This window comes from Periophthalmus magnuspinnatus, chromosome 7 (genome assembly GCF_009829125.3).
Source record: "Periophthalmus magnuspinnatus isolate fPerMag1 chromosome 7, fPerMag1.2.pri, whole genome shotgun sequence".
NCBI lineage: Eukaryota > Metazoa > Chordata > Actinopteri > Gobiiformes > Gobiidae > Periophthalmus > Periophthalmus magnuspinnatus.
Genome location: NC_047132.1, coordinates 12,563,853 through 12,582,669, shown reverse-complemented (window position 1 = coordinate 12,582,669; position 18,817 = coordinate 12,563,853). Strand labels below are relative to the sequence as shown.

The following is an 18,817-nucleotide window of genomic DNA, read 5'->3' as shown; positions in this document are numbered from 1 at the left end:
TTGTATATTTATAGCCAAATTAAACACTTTATTAGCCTTTTTTTCTGATAGCAACCTGAACCGCTACAGCTAAAATGAGGGGTAAGAATAGGCAAGTTTTTATCTACTTACCTTATCTGTTCTAGTTGGCCTTGTCTCAAATTTTCTGTAAATTATAGAAAACAAACAGTAAATTGTGTGATTTCTATAACAATCCATTATTATATATGCAAATAAATAGATTTGATGTGAAAATTCGTGTGTAAATCGCAAAAGACTGGGTATAAAAGTGCACTACCAGCTTCAATGAGTATATCTGACAGTGGAAATTTGAATGTTACTTTACAGGTAGAGTTTGTGGAATAAAAATTAACTAAATGTAATTTTCTAGTTATAATAGAGTAACATGATAAAGAAAAGACGACGAAAATATTGATTCACTCACAAGTTCAGTAAAACATCAATTCAAACGAAAAACAGCAAGCTAACGTTAAAGTTTATGCTAAACTAATTTAGTGCTCCTAGCCATCCTTTGCGTCATTATGTTTTTGTTAACGTTTTCGGCAACTTAAAACAGAACCATTTTTATAACTTTTATAACGTTTAATATATTGCCCATAATACGTAAAAGAAAAGTATTATTAGTTTATTCTATGAAAAAGTGCCGTAATGTTCCGCGTTTATGCTAATCTAATATAGCTCACTTAACCATAATTTGCTTCATTATGTTGTTAACGTTTTCTGCTGTAACTTAAAACTTAACCATTTTGTAACTTACATAACGCTTAATATATTGCCCATAACACGTAAAAGAAAATTATTATTAGTTTATTTTATGAAAAAGCACTGTAATGTTCCGTGTTTGTGGATTGGCTACCTTCGCTGCACCTGTTCTAGCACAAACCAATCACGCGCCCGTCTACCCGCTCCAAGATGGCGGCTCACACAGTTTATCTCCCACATCATCCTCCTCCGACAAGGCACATTTAGCGAAATAAAACTATAATCCTGCTGTTTAAACCCACGAATGTCGACTGGAGACGTGTTCACAGATGATCCGAGAGTCCCGGGCGGAATACCGAAGCTTTTCCCCGATGTTTTGGAGGTGTACGCAGCCTGGATGTGTGTCGGTCTGACGGGGGCTGTGGGATACGAGCATGGCCACCGAAAACCGGGTCAATTTTTGGAGGAGAAACGCAAAGGTTCCCGGAAGGTTAGTGGTCAAATCATCACCTATTTTCACTGGTATAACCATGTATAGTTGTAAGTAATGACCAGATTACATGACAAGCTGCTAATCATGTATATATTTTTATTTTTGGTGAACAATATGCTATGACTTGCAAGATGAAACCTGTCAAAAAGTGTGGATTACTTTACTTCAAAACAAGTGTAAGTAGTAGTTTAAAAATAGAATACACACAACCGCAGAAGGGTAATTTAACAACTAATTGGATTAAACATGAATTATTATGACGTAATTGTCTTCATCTTATTTAGTGACGTGTTAATCTCTATTTGAAGAGAAACCAGACAAGACAGATAAGCGACAACTCGACATGAGCTGGGAGAAGCAGCTTTATTACTATTACAATATATCAGAAATTACTTCAAAACAATACATGACGAATATTGTATGCACTTATGCAAAATATTAGACATATTTGCTACTAAATATTTTACAAGAAGTCCTCTAGTCAGTAGCATAGTCGTATCTTCACTGTTTTTGTGTTAAGTTTTCATATTTGCCTACTTCTTTTGTTAATTAATCAAACTAAGAATTAGATGAAACCTACAATAATTCTGTCTTTATTCTCCTGTATTTGTATTGCCTTGTGTTGAATTTATACCCTGTCAAAAGCCTGTTCCTACACCTTATCGTTTTGAAAAGTTTGAACTTGTCACTGCCGTTTACTGATAAAAATCTGACGTTATCATATCATGTGATTTCATTTTTTTTAAGTTGGTATAGGATTTTATATATGTACAGTGGTTTTATATATGTACAGTGGTTTTATATATGTACAGTGGTTGTTTTCAGATGTATGTAATGCATAAAATTGGGGCAATATTTTTACTTTAAACAAGAATCAGTAAATGTTTCTCTGGTCATTTATGTTATGGGAGGGTGGGACGGCATTTGACACACAGGAATATAGGAGGATGGGAGGACATCTTCCAGACAAGGATAAAGGCATATTGGAAGGCATCGGACGCACGAGGTTATCGCATGTAAGGGTATCTGACACACAGGAATATAGGAGGTTGTGATGCAATACGTGGACTTTAACAAAGAACAAAACATCAATTAATGATAAAAAAACAGATACTAATCGATACTAAAACTAATATTGAATTTAGATACTCATTTGAACAGATATCGATACTAAAAACGTCCCATTCACAAGACAGAAACTAACCTTTCCTGAATATCTTTAGAATGATCTTGAGCCGTATCAGAACAAGTATAAGACAAACAGACTAGTTTACACCCATGGACCACTATGAACCTACTGGACACTGAGGGATTACACAGATATAAAGCCACATGGGAATAGAAAACAAAGTACAAACATTTGATGTGGAACATCACAGTAAACTGTCTCAAGAAAAAGGGTTTTTATTATCATTGTGATTTCGAGATCAGTATTGAGTATCGAGTCTATTCCTCAGCATCGAAAGTGTTGTACACTAGAGCACGGATGAAATGGTCACATGACACAGGGTTATCTGTTAACGTCATTGTAATGTTTTAAAAACGATTCACCTTGTTGAGTCCAGAGCTGTTGTTTGGCCTCACACCACACAGGAGGAGGTAACCTGAGCCGCAGATCTTTGAGTCTTGGGCGTGTCTCTGTGTCTCTGGTCTGTCGTGATGAGTGAAACTGTGGAGGAGGAAGAGGAAGAGGAGGAGGCGGAGGTAGAAGAGGAGAGCGAGGAAAATGTGAGCGGGAGGGGGGGAGGAGGAGGAGCAGGAGGAGGAGCAGGAGGAGGAGAAGGAGAAGGAGGAGGAGAAGGAGGAGGAGAAGGACGAGAAGCAGGAGGAGTGGAACAAACACAGATACAGACACAGACAGTTAAAGAGGAAGTCTTTAGTGATATGAGCCTGTCCCTGGACTCCTCTGATAACACACAGACTGGAGCAGAGGAGGTATATGCAGTTTGTGGATGAAGAGGAGGTGTATGCAGCCTGTGGAGGTCAACAGCATTGTAATAATAATGAAAAATAATTAATAATGGTCTGTCTACATCTCCAAAGTTCAAAATGCTCTGTTCCAGCTCCTTTTACCTTTAGTTGGGTAGAGATTGGCAATTCTAGGACTGAAATGATCCAAATGATTTTAGTGAAGGAGTATGGAGTTTAAAACACAGTGGAGCACTTCCTGTATTGCCACATGACATCACGAGGTGGAACAGAGTGTTTTCAGTTTGAGAGAATAACTCTAGCTAAATATGCAGGGTTTGTGTGTTAAACGTGTGAATGAAACAAAACACAACTCCAGGTCTGTTTGTGATGAGTAAAGAACATTAGAACAGAGATCAGAGAATAGTGTGATATGGGCCCTTTAAACAGAAAAAGACCGTTACCAAAGAAAGCACATGAGCTTAAAATGACCTAAAAACGCATTATGATTATTTAGTACAGTGCACTGTTACCATGGAGACGAAGAATTTCAGGCCATGTTTCAGAAGATCAGATTATGTTTGACCTGTTAGCTAATCACAGACTAATTAGTATTTTATGTCAGATTCATGTTAGATTCTTCTGAATCTCTCAACAGATGTACCCTGTTCAATACATTGTATTTCACCATGAACTATCCAAAAGGTATTTACCTGATTATTTCTATGGGAGACTAGAGCCAAGACTCGCTGTATTAGACCCACAGGCTGTATAAAGACATGGACTAAGTGAGTGTGACGTCACCCACAGCGTTCAGCTCCAGTCAAATGAATCAAGGCTCATTGAGGCTGGCAGTTATAGAGGCCAATTTGGAGCAGAGACCCACATATGGAATTCTGCCTGCGACTATCATAGCAACCAAAGAGCCAACCCGGAGCAAGGCTGGTTTAGCTGTGAGTGGGCACTTAGCAACGGTGTCAATCAAACCTGTTGCTAACGCTAGCGGGAGCAACCTCATGAATAAGAGCAATCAGGCACCTTCTTTCCCTGTTATGTAATGTATCTTGATTTACGGTCACAAAAGTGAAATAAAAAAAAAACAGGATCATGTAGAGTGGGTTAATATGAACATTTTAAGACCAAAATGTCAATTCTGACAGCAGCAGTTACAGAGAGAGGAGCCACAGCTTTTCAATAGAAAGTGAAATGGAGCCAGAGTCGATGGAGCCAGAAGCGCACTAATGCTCACCTCCTATTTGGAATGTGACAGCTAGTGGGTTAGCCATGTCCATTTATATATACAGTCTATGGTGGGGACTCTTTCAATCAATTCACCATGTAGTGTATAAAGATTGTAGCTTGCACATCACTTAAAGATAAAAAAAAAATCATGTACATATATGTGAGATTCTTGAGGAAATTTTGGGTTTCATTAAAATCTTGCTGCAGTTTTAAAAGTGCCTGATCAGCAGAGAGAGCGCTTATAGTAATAGTTTTGAGACCTTTTGCCACCCCCTTTTAGGATGACCAATCGAGCGGCAGCACACGTCTTTAGTCCAGTGAGTTTCTTTAGTGGAATTACAGCCCTGTTGTCCCGTGTCCTTACACATTTATAAATCTGTATATACATGTGGTGTGCGTTTGTGCTCAGTGTTCAGCCTGTGTACGGAGCGCAGCACCCACCCCTCGACCCAAAGCTCCGCCGCACGTGAGTTCACCCACAACCTGAACCTCCACCCACAAACTCCACCCACAAACTTCATGCCTCCATGTTTTTATTTGGGTCTGTTCTGCATATGAATTTGTCTTTTTTTTTTTTTTTATATTAATTTATTTACAGTTCCAGTTGATAACACCTGTGTCCTGTTCACGCATGGCTCAACCTTTGGACATATTTATTTTGAATTATGCTTTATTATTAAAGCTGTACTATGTAACTTTTTTCTGGTGGAGCATCAGCTGTCTTGTCTGCATGGAAATGGATAAACGTTTATAATGCCAAGCAGGTTACATCATCGGGCTTAGTTACAGGTCACATATACACCTGTTTAATAATGTATTTTTAGCAATAAAACAACCTGTAATAAAATGCAAGATAGACTAGTTTAATGCTATATTGTTGAAAGTTCCAGGCAAACATCTCCACCAACAGGTTGCGTACCCTTTACCTGAAAAGTTACCTAGTGCACCTTTAATTATCATGTTATCTGTTTTAATTGTGCTTGCTCTAACTGTCTTTTGTTCACACTGACCTTATAATATTTGTCTCTCTCCTGTTTATTTTTTTCCTTTAACCTAAACAACACATAAACATTTAATCCTTAATCTCTTTTCTATATTTGTGGATGTGTGCAGATATCTGAAAGAAACGAAGCTGAACTTGAACAACGTGAAAACCAAGAAGGCATCGAGTTTCCATGAATTTGCCCGAAGCACAAACGACGCCTGGGACATGGACGATGAAGAGGAGGAGGAGTTTACACCACCACCTCTGTCACATCCGCCTCCGTCACATCTGCCTCCATCACACGGCTCCAACAGTCAGGTGTGAGGCTGTGGAGAGGACAGGTTATGGCCTGGGTTTAGTATCAGCGGAACATATTTTACGTATTATTTTATTTACATTTATTTTGTTCATATTAATATGAATTGATCAGAAACGTATTAATAATATGTAACTGTAAAGGAAGTGATTTCAGACCAGGCAGAGAGATGAAAGAAGTTTTTATTTGATATCAGAAGAGTGAAGGTACAGACAGCGACACATGTGTTACATTACAAATGAGCCCTGTATTTATACACGGAGAAAGGTATTATCTAGAAGGCTGTTCATGTCCATGTGTATAACACACAGTATTCAAATGCAGGACAAAACAGCAGTGTCATGCACAGAGCACTGAGAGGGCCAGTCCTCCAACCTCAACAAAAGGATGTGGATCAGATTTTTTTAACCCAGTTTTCCTGTCGTTAAAGTGGAGTCTGTGTTTCATTCTGTCAGCCTCAGACTTTTGCCCCAGGAACAAAAGCCCAAACATTAGCATGTTTCTGCAAAACAGAATTAATCAATCAGACATGAATCAATAAAAATACAACTGTAAGATTATAATGGGGAAAATAATTTAAAACATTTAAACAGTTTCTGTTGTTTAATAAAGCCACTCTGTCTGTTGTGTATTTCTCCAGCTCCAGAGTCAGAGCTCCACAGTCAGGCCCCTCCCCCTCTCTCTTTCCCAGGAGCAGAAAGCCTCTTCTGGGAACAACCATGAGCTCCACAACGGGACCATGGTCCAGTCCAGCAGTGAACCAGACCTGCAGTCCACAGGTACATCTAGGTTTAATAAGAGGTTTAATATCACAATAATTACAGCCTAATAAAGGTTTAATATCACATTAACTACAGCTTGATAAAGGTTTAATATCACATTAACTACAGCTTGATAAAGGTTTAATATCACATTAACTACAGCTTGATAAAGGTTTAATATCACAATAACTACAGCTTGATAAAGGTTTAATATCACATTAACTACAGCTTGATAAAGGTTTAATATCACAATAATTACAGCCTAATAAAGGTTTAATATCACATTAACTACAGCTTGATAAAGGTTTAATATCACATTAACTACAGCTTGATAAAGGTTTAATATCACATTAACTACAGCTTGATAAAGGTTTAATATCACAATAACTACAGCTTGATAAAGGTTTAATATCACATTAACTACAGCCTAATGAGCCTGACGACCCAAACCTTCATTATACACAAACAAACATAACAGATTTCATTGTTTAAAGGTACTTGTATATAACATTTCAGTATATTTGTAATTCTTCTCCAGACCTCGGCTCCACACAGCGGCCCCCCTCTCGCCCTATCATCCCTCTCGTTGCTCGGATCTCAGACCAGAACTCCTCCGGAGCTCCGCCCATGACCATCCGCGAGAAGAGCCGCCTGGACAAGTTCAGAGCTCTGCTGTCTGCGTCCAACACTGACCTGGGTACGAGGGAATGGGTTAAAGAATATTTATTTACGTTAGGATATTTGTTTTTATGACACAAGATGGTCAGTTGCATGCTGTAGTTGTGCCCTTAGGCAAGACACTTCACATACCTTGCCTGTGTATGAATGTGGTGTGTGAGGGTTGGTGGTGGGTGGGATCAACGGTGCTGACTGTCAGCCTCACTTCTCTGTCCCAGGGCAGCTGTGGCTGGCAGTTTATCATGTTCTGTGTGGAGAATTAATAATGACAGCAGCATGTGAAGCTTTGAGGTTTGTAAACCACATTTAAAACTGACTGAGACACAAACAGGAAATCATGAGTGTGATACGGCAGGTTTAAACTCTGGATATGTGCAACCGTCTACCAATGCAATGGGGGGGGGGGGGCAGAAACACTTAATTAGTGAGTTTGTGTTAATAATAATAATAATTCAAACTTGTACAGCTCAAATCTCATCATAGAACAGAAAAATACCAAAATATGTCTTAATATTTCTGTGTTGTTATTTTTTTATTTTTTTTAGATGAACTCCGAAAGCACAGCTGGTCTGGGATTCCCCGAGAAGTCCGTCCCATCACCTGGAGACTGCTGTCTGTGAGTGGAACCATGTTTGTCTCTGGGTTTATTTAATGTGCAAGACTAAACACTTTAAGTCCTGTTGTTTTTCAAATAAATTACAGTTGAATCTACTGTACGTGTTTATGCTCTGGTTAGCTTAAAGTCTCTGTACCTGATTTTTACTGTTGCAAAACCGTTTGCCGTGGTCCAAAGTTATACCTCACTTATCTTATGCATTTAGAACATCCTAATTATTCACCATGATGAGTTTATAAGCACTTTGCACAACTCTCAGAGACCAGAGCGGAGTTTAATGTCACAGTAAAGCTAACAACAGCTAGCAGGCTAACGGCACACTTCCTGATTATCAGACAATAAACGCTTTATAATTCGATGCAGACAGTACACATCAGATTTGTTTTGACTTTAAGAATTTCTTACATTATATATCTGTAGTGGAGAGGGACACATTTTGCTTGCACACAGGGCTGTTAAACTTCCCTCTGTTAACAAAAGCATATAGTGTTAAAGAAATATTGTTGTTATTTTATAATTGAACCTTGACACATTTTTATACAGGGTTACCTCCCAGCCAACAGAGAGCGCCGTGAGCATGTTCTGCAGAGGAAACGAGAGGAATACTTTGGTTTCATAGAACAATATTATGACTCCAGAAGTGACGAGCCGCATCGGGACACATACAGACAGGTACAGTTTAAGATGTGTACGTTTTACAAGTAACTGCTTACTAACTAAGTCATTTTGGAAGCTACGGATGTAGTGATATTTTGGTAATACTATGCCTTCGTAAAATTATATAATTATATTTGTTAATATATTTTTGTTTGTAGATCCACATCGACATCCCCAGGACCAACCCTCTGATCCCATTATTTCAGCAGCCAGCCGTGCAAGAGGTAAAGTTATTTAAAGGTCCTATATTACCCAAAATTGACTCTTGTGAGCTTTAAGCCATGTTATACTGCTGTTACCTCATCAAAAACAGACCTGGAGTTGTGTTTGTTTCATTCACACATTTGTGTAACACTTTATTATTAGTCTGTTACATCTCCAAAGCTCAAAATGCTTCCACCTCGTGGTGTCATGAAGTGATAGTTTTCAAGTTAACGGCTCCTTTTACCTTTAATTCAGTAGAGATTAATTCTAGTGAAGATGTATGGAGTTTAAAAACACAGTGAAGCACTTCCTGTGTTATCACATGACATCACAAGGTGGAACAGTGTTTTCAGTTTGAGAGAAGAACTCAGCCTAAATATGCAGGGTTTGTGTGTTAAACATGTGAATGAAATAAAACACAACTCCAGGTCTGTTTGTGATGAAGAAACAGATTTTTAAAAAACGGTGCTATTCGGGCCTTTTAAGTTTCAAATCCTTGCTTACAACATAGCAGCAGAATAATTCATAAAAATGTGTAGTTTTGTTTAATATTTTTCTTCATTGTGGAGTTACAAGAATATTATTATTAGTTTTATTTATTTTTTTGATAGTTTTAAAATGACTAAAACATACACAACCAGTCAAATGTTTGGACACACTCGTCTGATTATTTACACTGTAGATTCTCACTGAAGCATCAAAACTATGAACAGCACATATGAAACGTAGTTATGCACAAATAAACTCAAAATAACTTGACATAGATGTTTAAAAATCTTTGTTTTGAACCCCGATTTACACTTTTAGCATTTCTTGATCTGGACAAGGCTTAGCTGTGAAGTGAAAACCATTTTAGAGGCTTCATCATGAATCCCATTGAGAAAATGACAAGGGTTTGAGCTCCACAAAGCAAAGGGAGGAACCTCTGAGAATATGAATATTTACTTATATTTATTCATACAGGGGGAACCCACTGTTTAAAATACAGTGCAAACAGAAAAATAAACAAATTACAAGTATACAATTCCATATAAAACATTAAAAACAGGAGCATGTGTGTATATAAGTCCATTAACAAAAACAAAAGCTTGTTAACAGTTTATTACATTTCAATTGAGTCACCAGTGTGTCCAGTTTTGCTTTTCTTTGGAGTGTGTTCCATTTTTTTAAGCAAAAAAGAAAACAGCTAGAAGCCTCTTTCCTGTCTCGTTTTGGTTCGGCTTGTCCTTAGCCTTATGCAGTCGTGTGATTGGGTATTAAATGTCCATGTAAAATATTTAGAGTTATTTAAGTTACATTTTAAGACATCTTTGAAATATTTTTTTACTTTCCAAAACAGTAAACCCATAAAAAACATTAGTATTTGTATGTTTAGTATGTTCTTTATAAGTTCACGTGCTGTGTAGCTCGTGTTAGACCTGTTCTTGGACAGTTCTGTTTTTGTTGGAGGAAGAAGCTGCGATTTCAGATCAGAGAAACAGGAAGTGATGAAAGTCATTTCCTGAAAGTGATTATTTCTGTGGCTTGTTTAAAAGATCAGATTATTTTTATACTTGGCCATAGAAGTCACGCAACTCTGGTGAAAAAACTTTAATAATTTTGCTTTTAAATGAAAGTCTAAAATTCAAAACAGCTCAGTATATTAAGATGCTTTTATTTCTTGATTCTTGTATTAGTTTACAGTTCAGAGTTGCCTCTGGATGTCTTTAAAATGTGGCTCTGAACTCAGTCTTGAAAAGTTTAATTTATTTGTATTATCAAAGTTCCCACATGTCCTGGAAGTTTTTGGAAAATTAACAGCCTATTTTCCATACATGAAAATGCATGGAAGATAGGAAAATATATATATTTTGCCCTTGAAAAATTCTCCATAATTGCTTTCCTGTAGTATTGGATTTCAAATTAATAGGTTTTAATCCCATATTAAAGCTGTTGCTTTCTTTTTAAAAACCTCACATAGTCCACCAAAATGCAGGACATTACATCTATTTTGCACAAAATAACTTGGGGGAGGACACCCAAACCCCCCACATCTCTTTATCTTGCCTGATTAGCGGGACAGTTACACATAGGCATCCCTTATTTTCCTGTGTTGAAGTACAGCACTAGACCCATAAGTACCATTCAAATGAGAAGAATGAGCCTTCAACACTTACTGGTTTATTTTAAGCGACTGGGGTCACATCTACCAGAAAATATTTTGGATCATCTACATAACTAAATACAGAATGTTTGCCTTGGTGTATAATTAATTTGCAATAATTGTGGACTTGGGGTACAGATATCTTTTAATATAAAAACTGCATGAAAAAGGGGTGATCTGTTTGTAGACGCTGTGATTACAAAACTTAAAATGTCCTGGGAAAGTCCTGGGAAAGTCCTGGAAAATGATTTCAAACTAACTGTGGGACCCCATTTACAGTCTGTTACTTGTGTGTGATAAAGTGTGTGTATGTGTTTAGGTGTTTGAGCGTATCCTGTTCATCTGGGCGATCCGACACCCGGCTTCTGGATACGTCCAGGGCATCAACGACCTGGTCACTCCCTTCTTTGTCGTATTCCTGTCGGAGTTTGTGGGTACGTCAAAGTGGCTGCTCTGAGGATTTGAATATACAATTATTATTTTTTTATTAGAAGAATTATTTACCTTTTTTTCTTTACTACATAATTACATATATCTTGCTTCATATATTTGATGTCACTGAATGTCAGGGCATGTCCGAACTTTTGACTGGTAGTGTTCTTAAATTAGGGATGAGACAATCAAGAGTAATATTGTTTATCGTGATAAAAGGGTTAACAATAATCGCTTGTGGGACATTTTATTTAATCATCATAATCACCATTATATCATTTGAATGTGCAGAAAAAAGCTACTTATCTTACCTAACTACTTATGGTCTTAGGGGCTCAGAATTGGACCCTCTTCCTATTAACTTATATTAGAGGGAGGCTCATGCCAGGCTTATTGCCTGGGCCTCTAAATTTCAGTCCCTAGTTTTCTCTGCTGAATCATAGGTGTTTTCACTGATAACAAAGTACAATACTCCAAGAGTTGTTTAAACATGGAACTTATTCATAATATTAATGTTATAATCCATAATATTTTAAAACAGTCAGCAACTTTAATCATTACTGTGATATAATTGTTAATCGCAATTATTTTGGTTATGATGATCATCAGATTTACATATAAACCTGTTCCCTTATTCATCTTATGATTCCAGAGAAGGACATGGAGAACTTTGACGTAGCGGCTCTTCCTGTAGAAACTCAGAGGAACATCGAGGCCGACAGCTTCTGGTGCATGAGCAAACTGCTGGATGGCATTCAGGTCTGTGCTGAAGCATCAGAGTGTGAGACAATATTAGACTAATAGAATTTAAAGGTGACGAGCAGCTTCAAGAGCACAGAGCCAAACGGGAGCTGTGCAGCACTAATTCATACAAATACACTATGTGTGTTTGTATATATATCTATATGTCTGTCTGTCTGTCTGTGTGTGTGGGTTGTAAAATGTATTTATTTATTTATTTTATTTTTTTTGCAGGACAATTACACGTTTGCTCAGCCAGGGATCCAGAACAAAGTGAAGGCGCTGGAGGAGCTCATCAGCAGAATCGATGGTCTGTTCTCGACTCCTGTTTTAGTTTTATGTTTGTCTGAACTTCATAAATCTGTTGTTTAAACTGGACAATATACTGGTTATACTGGCTGCTCTATCACTCGTCTACTAAATATGTTGTTGTGTGTTGTGTCCTGCAGAGGGCGTCCACGTGCACTTCCGTCGGTACGAGGTGGAGTATTTACAATTTGCGTTTCGTTGGATGAATAATCTCCTAATGAGAGAGCTGCCTCTGCGCTGCACCATCCGCCTCTGGGACACTTATCAGGTAAAGCACAACACACACACACATATATATACACACACAACACACACTGAATACCACACACACTCGACAGGTAACACAATGCCACACACACTTGACTGGTAACTCACAAACACATATTAAACTTTATAAAGTTGTAATGTTTCTGTTTTCATCTGTTCTTCAGGCAGAGTCCGAGGGCTTCTCCCATTTCCACTTGTATGTCTGCGCTGCATTCCTCATAAAATGGCGTAAAGAAATCCTCTCCATCGCAGACTTCCAGGTTTGTCCTCTGAGCCCTTTATAACCGTGTGATAGAGGTTTAGGTCTGACTCATAGACTGTTTATATAAATGGACATAGCTAACATACTAGCTGCTGTGTTCCAAATAGGAAGTGAGCATGGGCGCGTTTCCAGCTCCATCGAATTCACTTTGAAAAACTGTGGCCCCTCTCTGTAACTGCTGTTGTCAGACTTGTTATTTTAAAATGTTCATATTAACTCACCTTACATGATCCGGGTGATTCTATTTTGATATTATGTCTCCAACTCAAGATGTGAACATTAATAACAGAAAAATCGGGCACCGCCTTTTCCCAAGGTCAGTCCCGCTAGCGTTAGTAACACTTTTGATTGACATCGTTGCTAAGTGCCCGCTCCCTGTTAAACCAGTGGTGCAGGTGGGAAGGTACGTTACCTTCAACAACTATTGATTGGCTCTTTGGTTGCGATGATGCTTGCGGTCAGAATTCCAAATATGGAGGCTTTGTTAGACTTTAACCCTTTGTTTTAACACAATCTCACCAGAAAGAGCTGGTTTAGGTTGAACTAAAACTGGTGAGCTTATTTTAGCTGTTTAACAAGTCCCTCCCAAACAACATTACAGTCACATGCTAGCATTAGCCAACATTTTTTCAGTTAGTCACTCTCACCTTTTTGTGTAAAATCAAACTCAAACATGAATACTTGGATTGATCACAGGCTCCTAAAGTGTGCTCTTTAAATCACTTTTGTATTTTTTCTTGAGTTTTCAGACAATTTTAAAACTTTTTTGGCATTGTTTACTAATGTGCACATAGTTTCACAATGGTAACTGCTGAACATTCTGCTATAGACATACCTGCTGAATACTCCCAGCGTGATGTCACTGCAAATTATCAATAAAGTGTACCTCACCCGCCTTTTATTGTTTCAGGGCCTTCTGATGCTGCTGCAGAACCTCCCCACAATCCACTGGGGCAACGAGGAAGTGGGGCTCCTATTGGCCGAGGCCTACAGACTCAAGTATATGTTTGCAGACGCTCCGAGCCACTACAAAAGATGAGCTGCTGTCACTCACCTGTATTTCAAATCTAACAGAACAGCCACACCCCAAAACATGCACAAGTGTCCTCCAGCTAGGTACTTTAACCCAGAGACACTGAGGGATGGGTCAAATGCAGGTTTAACCCAGAGACTCTGAAGCATGGGTCAAATGCAGGTTTAACCCAGAGACACTGATGGATGGGTCAAATGCAGAGGACAAATTTGAGATAATGAAGCAAAGATGTAAGTTGGTAAAGCACAAGCTTAAAGTGCATATGGCAAGTTTTCATGTTTTTCTAATTCTGGCTTGGTTTGGCAGGATAGAACTTGTACTAAATATTTATCATAGTTATGGAAGAAAAGTTGAAAAGGAATGTACAAAAATGCCTTGTATTAGTCTGATCATAACCATTGTGTAGTTTAGACACGTTTTGGCCCTTGTTAACATTCTAGTTCCTAGGTAACAGAAAATCAAGTAGTCCAACCTGTCGTAAGCACTTTAAATTTAAAATACAAAATCGTCGATAAACAACACAGAAATTCTGCAAAAAGGAAGCAGGGATCGAAACACTGTCAAGGGATCGAAACACTGTGCACGAACCCATTTATTTTCCCCATAGACTAAATGTATTATAAGAGATGGATGCTCATCTTCTTTGGAGTAACTCATGACTAAAACTAACTTCAAAAGGGAAGTTATGCAAATGAAACGTTATAACACGCAAAGTTCTAATCACTTTTAAAAGTTTTCAATAATGTTTTTAGTCGCTCATTTGCTTCCAGTGAGAATGTGTAAACTTCATATATGGACACTAGCGGAGTGGTTCTCAACATCTTTACACCAAATATCACCTGAGAAAATGGATAACAGTTCAAGTACTGCCAGGTAGGGTTGTCAAAAGTATTGAACATCAGATACTTATCGATATTAAAACTAGTATTGAAATGAGATACTCATTTGAACAGGTATCAATACTAAAAAAAAACATTGACAGGACAGAAATGAACCTTTCCTGAATATCTTTAGAATGAAAAATATAAGACACATAGACTACTGTACAAAGATATAAGGCCACATGGGAGTACGAACATTTAATGTGGAACAGCACAGTACATTGTCTAAAAAAATAGTGTTTTTATTATCATGGTCTTCTTTAATATTGAAATTGAGTTTGGAATTTTAGTATCGTGCCGAGACTACACAGGACGAAAGGAAACAGGATAGAATTAGTGATGGCTTTTTTAGTTCTGATACTGATACTGATACATTGACTTACATTGAGTATCTGCTCATACTCGATATTAGCTGATACCAATGTAGGGACTGAAATGGCTCTTATTCCCTTAAAACAGTTAAATTATTACACCAGAACTCCCATAGTGTTGTGTAACTATTATTTACTCTTCACATTAGACTGAACAGCTTTGCATGAATAAAAGTTCAAATATTCTGAGACATTCTAAATAGTTGTATTACATCCAGTTAAAGGCCAAGAACGATATCGACACAACCCATACCAAGAAACCGATACCCGATCCAGCGAATCTTTCGATATCAGTGTCTATATTTGAGGTCAGTATTGGCATCAGTGCATCTTTACATAGAATTGACTTTAAATTACGTAAAGTGTGGTACCACAGTTTGAGAACCGCTGCTCTAGTAAGTCCTCACTGGTTTGAAAAAGCAAGATTTTAGCACAGGCAGAGCAGAGTAAATGTAAATAAGTCTTATCACTGGACATGAACTCAAGGTCATGTTTCGCCTTTATATTTTGTCATATTTATGTGGTTCAACTTAAAAATCTGCTTTGTACAATCAGTTTCTCTGTGAATTTATAAATTACTCCATGTCAGAACTTAATAATTTTGGAGGCAAAGCACAAACATTTGGATGTAACTTTAGACTTTTATTATAGTGTAGCATCAAAGGACCTGAACATCGTGACTTTAGTTTTTAAAATACTCTGGAATATAAACGGTAAATATGATTTGTTTTACTGCAAAAAAAAAGGTTAATTCCCAAACTGATAATGTTGATTTGAGTAGTTTAGAGATGAGAGCATTGGCTGGTTCCATTTTACATGTGGAAGAAATGAAACTAACAAACAAAAATTTTACCTCAAAACAAATCCAGTCTGGGTTAATATTCTGAACTAAAGTATTTTAACTCATAGATGCACAGAAGTAGCACTGCAAAAAATATATATCTACATAAGACAATTTTTCTCAAATATCTACTTGATTGCAAGCATTTTTATCTATAAAGCCACTGTATGGAACTTTTTCACTAAAACATACACTAACATAAAGGCATGTTTTAGTTTTTCATCTTGGTTGTGTTTATTGCACTGAAAAAATTCCTTACTCTGAGCGGGCTTGCATCTCCGCAAACCTGACTATTATTTGGCCTGGAGGAGGGCCTTCTTCCTGCTTGTTTCCATGGAAATGTTACTCCTTTGGCCATAATATTCCACAGTATGGCATAAAACTTATTTATCTCCTTGGAGAATGTTCTGAAGAATGGTTTGAACTTTGTTTCCATGGAATCATACAGATGATGAGCCACCTCCAGAAAGTTATATACTGTAGCTTTAATTACAGTAGTCCAAGTCATATTCCATTGGCAAATTGTTTGTCTCAAATTAAAATTACTCAAACTAAGGTCAAATATTCTTAGTTTGAATCATTTCTATTTCAAAAATTATAAAAGGGACCTGATGTTTCTTTTTCCCCATGATAAATGCTAAATTAATGCCAACAAGTATTGAGCAGTTTATTTTAGGTTAAAAAAAAAGTAGTGGGAGAAAGCAGTAATGTTTTAACTTGCAAACAGGAGAGTCGACGGGGGGGGAAAGGGTCTATTGTCCCGGGTCCCAAGGTGTTAGCAGCCTAGAATTGGGCCCTCTTCCTCTTAATTTGCATTAGAGGAAACCCATATTAGCCTTCCCGCCCTGGGCCCCCAAATTTCTGCCAACGCCCCTGCTTGCATGCTACTTTTTTTAACAGTGTACTCCTCCATTCTCCCAGAACAAGAGCGATACAGATTGTGTTTTATTTTAGTGAAAGTTCATATGGTTTTTTGCATATTTAACTCTACTGGAGTCCACAGCTTTAGAGTTTGTTTGGATGAAGCCAGTTTAAGTGTTTTTCGGTGAACACGTTTTACTTGAGGTCCAATGGACACAGAGCAGCTTCAGCCCAATGCCTTTGTTACACTCTTAAATTTGTTTCATTTTATTTTTGCTGTTGTGAAATTTATGTTTACATAAATTTCTACACTCCAGTGTAATGTTTTTATTTTTGATTTGAAATGATGGTGACACCAAAAGTCTATAATATAATTATTTGTGTAACTGTAAAACTCCAAAGTCTAAAATTTATTGATCTGCTGCAAATTCAAAAACTCAAAAATACTACACTATTGACAGTTGGATGAGCCAGTCAGGGACATGCATAATCTGTCTGTCTCAAAACAAATATGGCCACTTATGAGGGAAAACAAAAGAGCAAAAATATCACAGGACTGAAAAACATTGAGGGTTTCTGCAGAATAAATGAGCAAAACACAGTGAGTGACCAATGAGCTCCTTTGTTTCACATGTGTCACTGAAATAAGCAAATCTGATTGGACGATCATGTTTGGTTTTGGCTTGAGGTTCGACGGAGGTAGTGGGAAACAGACTGTATGAAAAATAGAGAGCTTTCAGTCTGGACTTGCCAGGCAAACTATTGACTAAACAACGACTGTTTGTGCTTCATTAAATGGCAACTCCAGATGAATCACCTCAATGCAGCTCCACAGCCCCGCCCACTTCAAATAAATCCTCCATTAATTTTTCCCATAGAATTTTGGCAAAATTCAGATATGAAGAGTTCAAAGGTACTGCGAAGGCTAACCAGCTGCGTGCTAACCTGCTGCATGCTAACCAGCTACATGCTAACTAATATCCATAATGTGGCTATTTTAAGTCCAAAAAACACATTTAAAACACAAGATTCTGCTAAATGTTTTAATAACCTAGCTGTTTATAAAGTTTCAGAAACAGATAAATAAAAGTATAAGTCTTGTGGTCATTAGTTCCACAGAGCTGATCAGACTTGAGCTTTCAGACTTTTAATATCAATTTTCTTGGAAAGTCTATGGGATAAATCAATGAGAAATTTACTTCCAGAGCTGGGACGGATGTCAATGTTGAGGTCCTAAGCCTCTCACAAAATCACAAATAAATGTAGCTCTGTGTGGTTTTTATGTCACATTCCAAATCATTTGTATAATTTTTGTTTTGTTTTGCTTTCTTCTGTTTTTGTAAGTTCAGAATAAGACAATCACCTAAACATGAGGAGCCTCTGCTTCCGGCAAAATGTGAATTGTGGAGGAAACTGTGGTGAAGATATTTTAGTTTTTACAATAGAAATGACTGTCTAAGTATCTGTTTCTATAATGTAATTTCACTAGTAGTGGCCTAACTTGTAGTGTTTGCAAAAGTATCGAAAAGCAGATACTAATCGATACTAAAACTAATATCGCAACTAGATACCCATTAGCGCAGGTAACAATATTAAAAAAGTCATTCACACGACAAAATTTTAGCTTTCCTGAACAGTTTTAAGAATATTTTGAGAATTACCAGAACGAATATGATATTATTTTGTGTATGAAAATTACATTCTGTTCCTAAATGTTCATTATGGAATCGATACTGACTTAATTTTGTATCGAAAGTATTTAAATTGAGTTTGAAATTTTAGTATTTTGACAAAACTGCTAACTTATTTTTTTATTTTTTGTCAGACCACAATTTCACATCCATGCTTGAGCTTTTTGTTTTTAGCTGAATGTAACTGAGCCTTAAATCGTTCTTTTATTGTTCTGTTCACTCCACGATTGTAAAAAACATGTGTCGCCTGGTATTTGAGTTTGAGCCAAACACTGAGACCACAGGCCAGTGCTTTGTGTTTAAGCCTTTCTGTGAAGTGAGTCAGACACTGTTTATGTCATTTTATTTGTTTGTTTGTAATAAAATCATTTTGTTTGGTTGTTGGTGTCAGCTTCTTTGATGGTTAATTATTATAATAGAAGT

General features: G+C 37.3%; 2 protein-coding genes across 3 annotated transcripts in view; one reads left to right on the top strand and one right to left on the bottom strand.

The window, feature by feature from the left end:
* Positions 1 to 18,817, bottom strand: part of LOC117374110 (protein-L-isoaspartate O-methyltransferase domain-containing protein 2) — a 248,400-nt gene that overhangs the window by 197,893 nt on the left and 31,690 nt on the right. The window lies entirely within an intron of this gene.
* Positions 905 to 18,774, top strand: tbc1d22b (TBC1 domain family, member 22B). Of its 2 annotated transcripts, XM_033969638.2 has the most exons (14): positions 916 to 1,192; positions 4,755 to 4,811; positions 5,459 to 5,648; positions 6,287 to 6,425; positions 6,946 to 7,104; positions 7,631 to 7,701; positions 8,245 to 8,373; positions 8,517 to 8,582; positions 11,025 to 11,139; positions 11,790 to 11,896; positions 12,113 to 12,188; positions 12,328 to 12,455; positions 12,619 to 12,714; positions 13,627 to 18,768. In XM_033969638.2, exons 1-14 carry the CDS (start codon positions 1,137 to 1,139, stop codon positions 13,753 to 13,755), a joined length of 1,518 nt encoding a protein of 505 aa, XP_033825529.1. In that variant the 5' UTR covers positions 916 to 1,136; the 3' UTR covers positions 13,756 to 18,768. The 2 variants fall into 2 exon arrangements, with proteins under 2 accessions (XP_055079219.1, XP_033825529.1); XM_055223244.1 differs by lacking the exon at positions 4,755 to 4,811 and having other exon boundaries at positions 905 to 1,192; positions 13,627 to 18,774.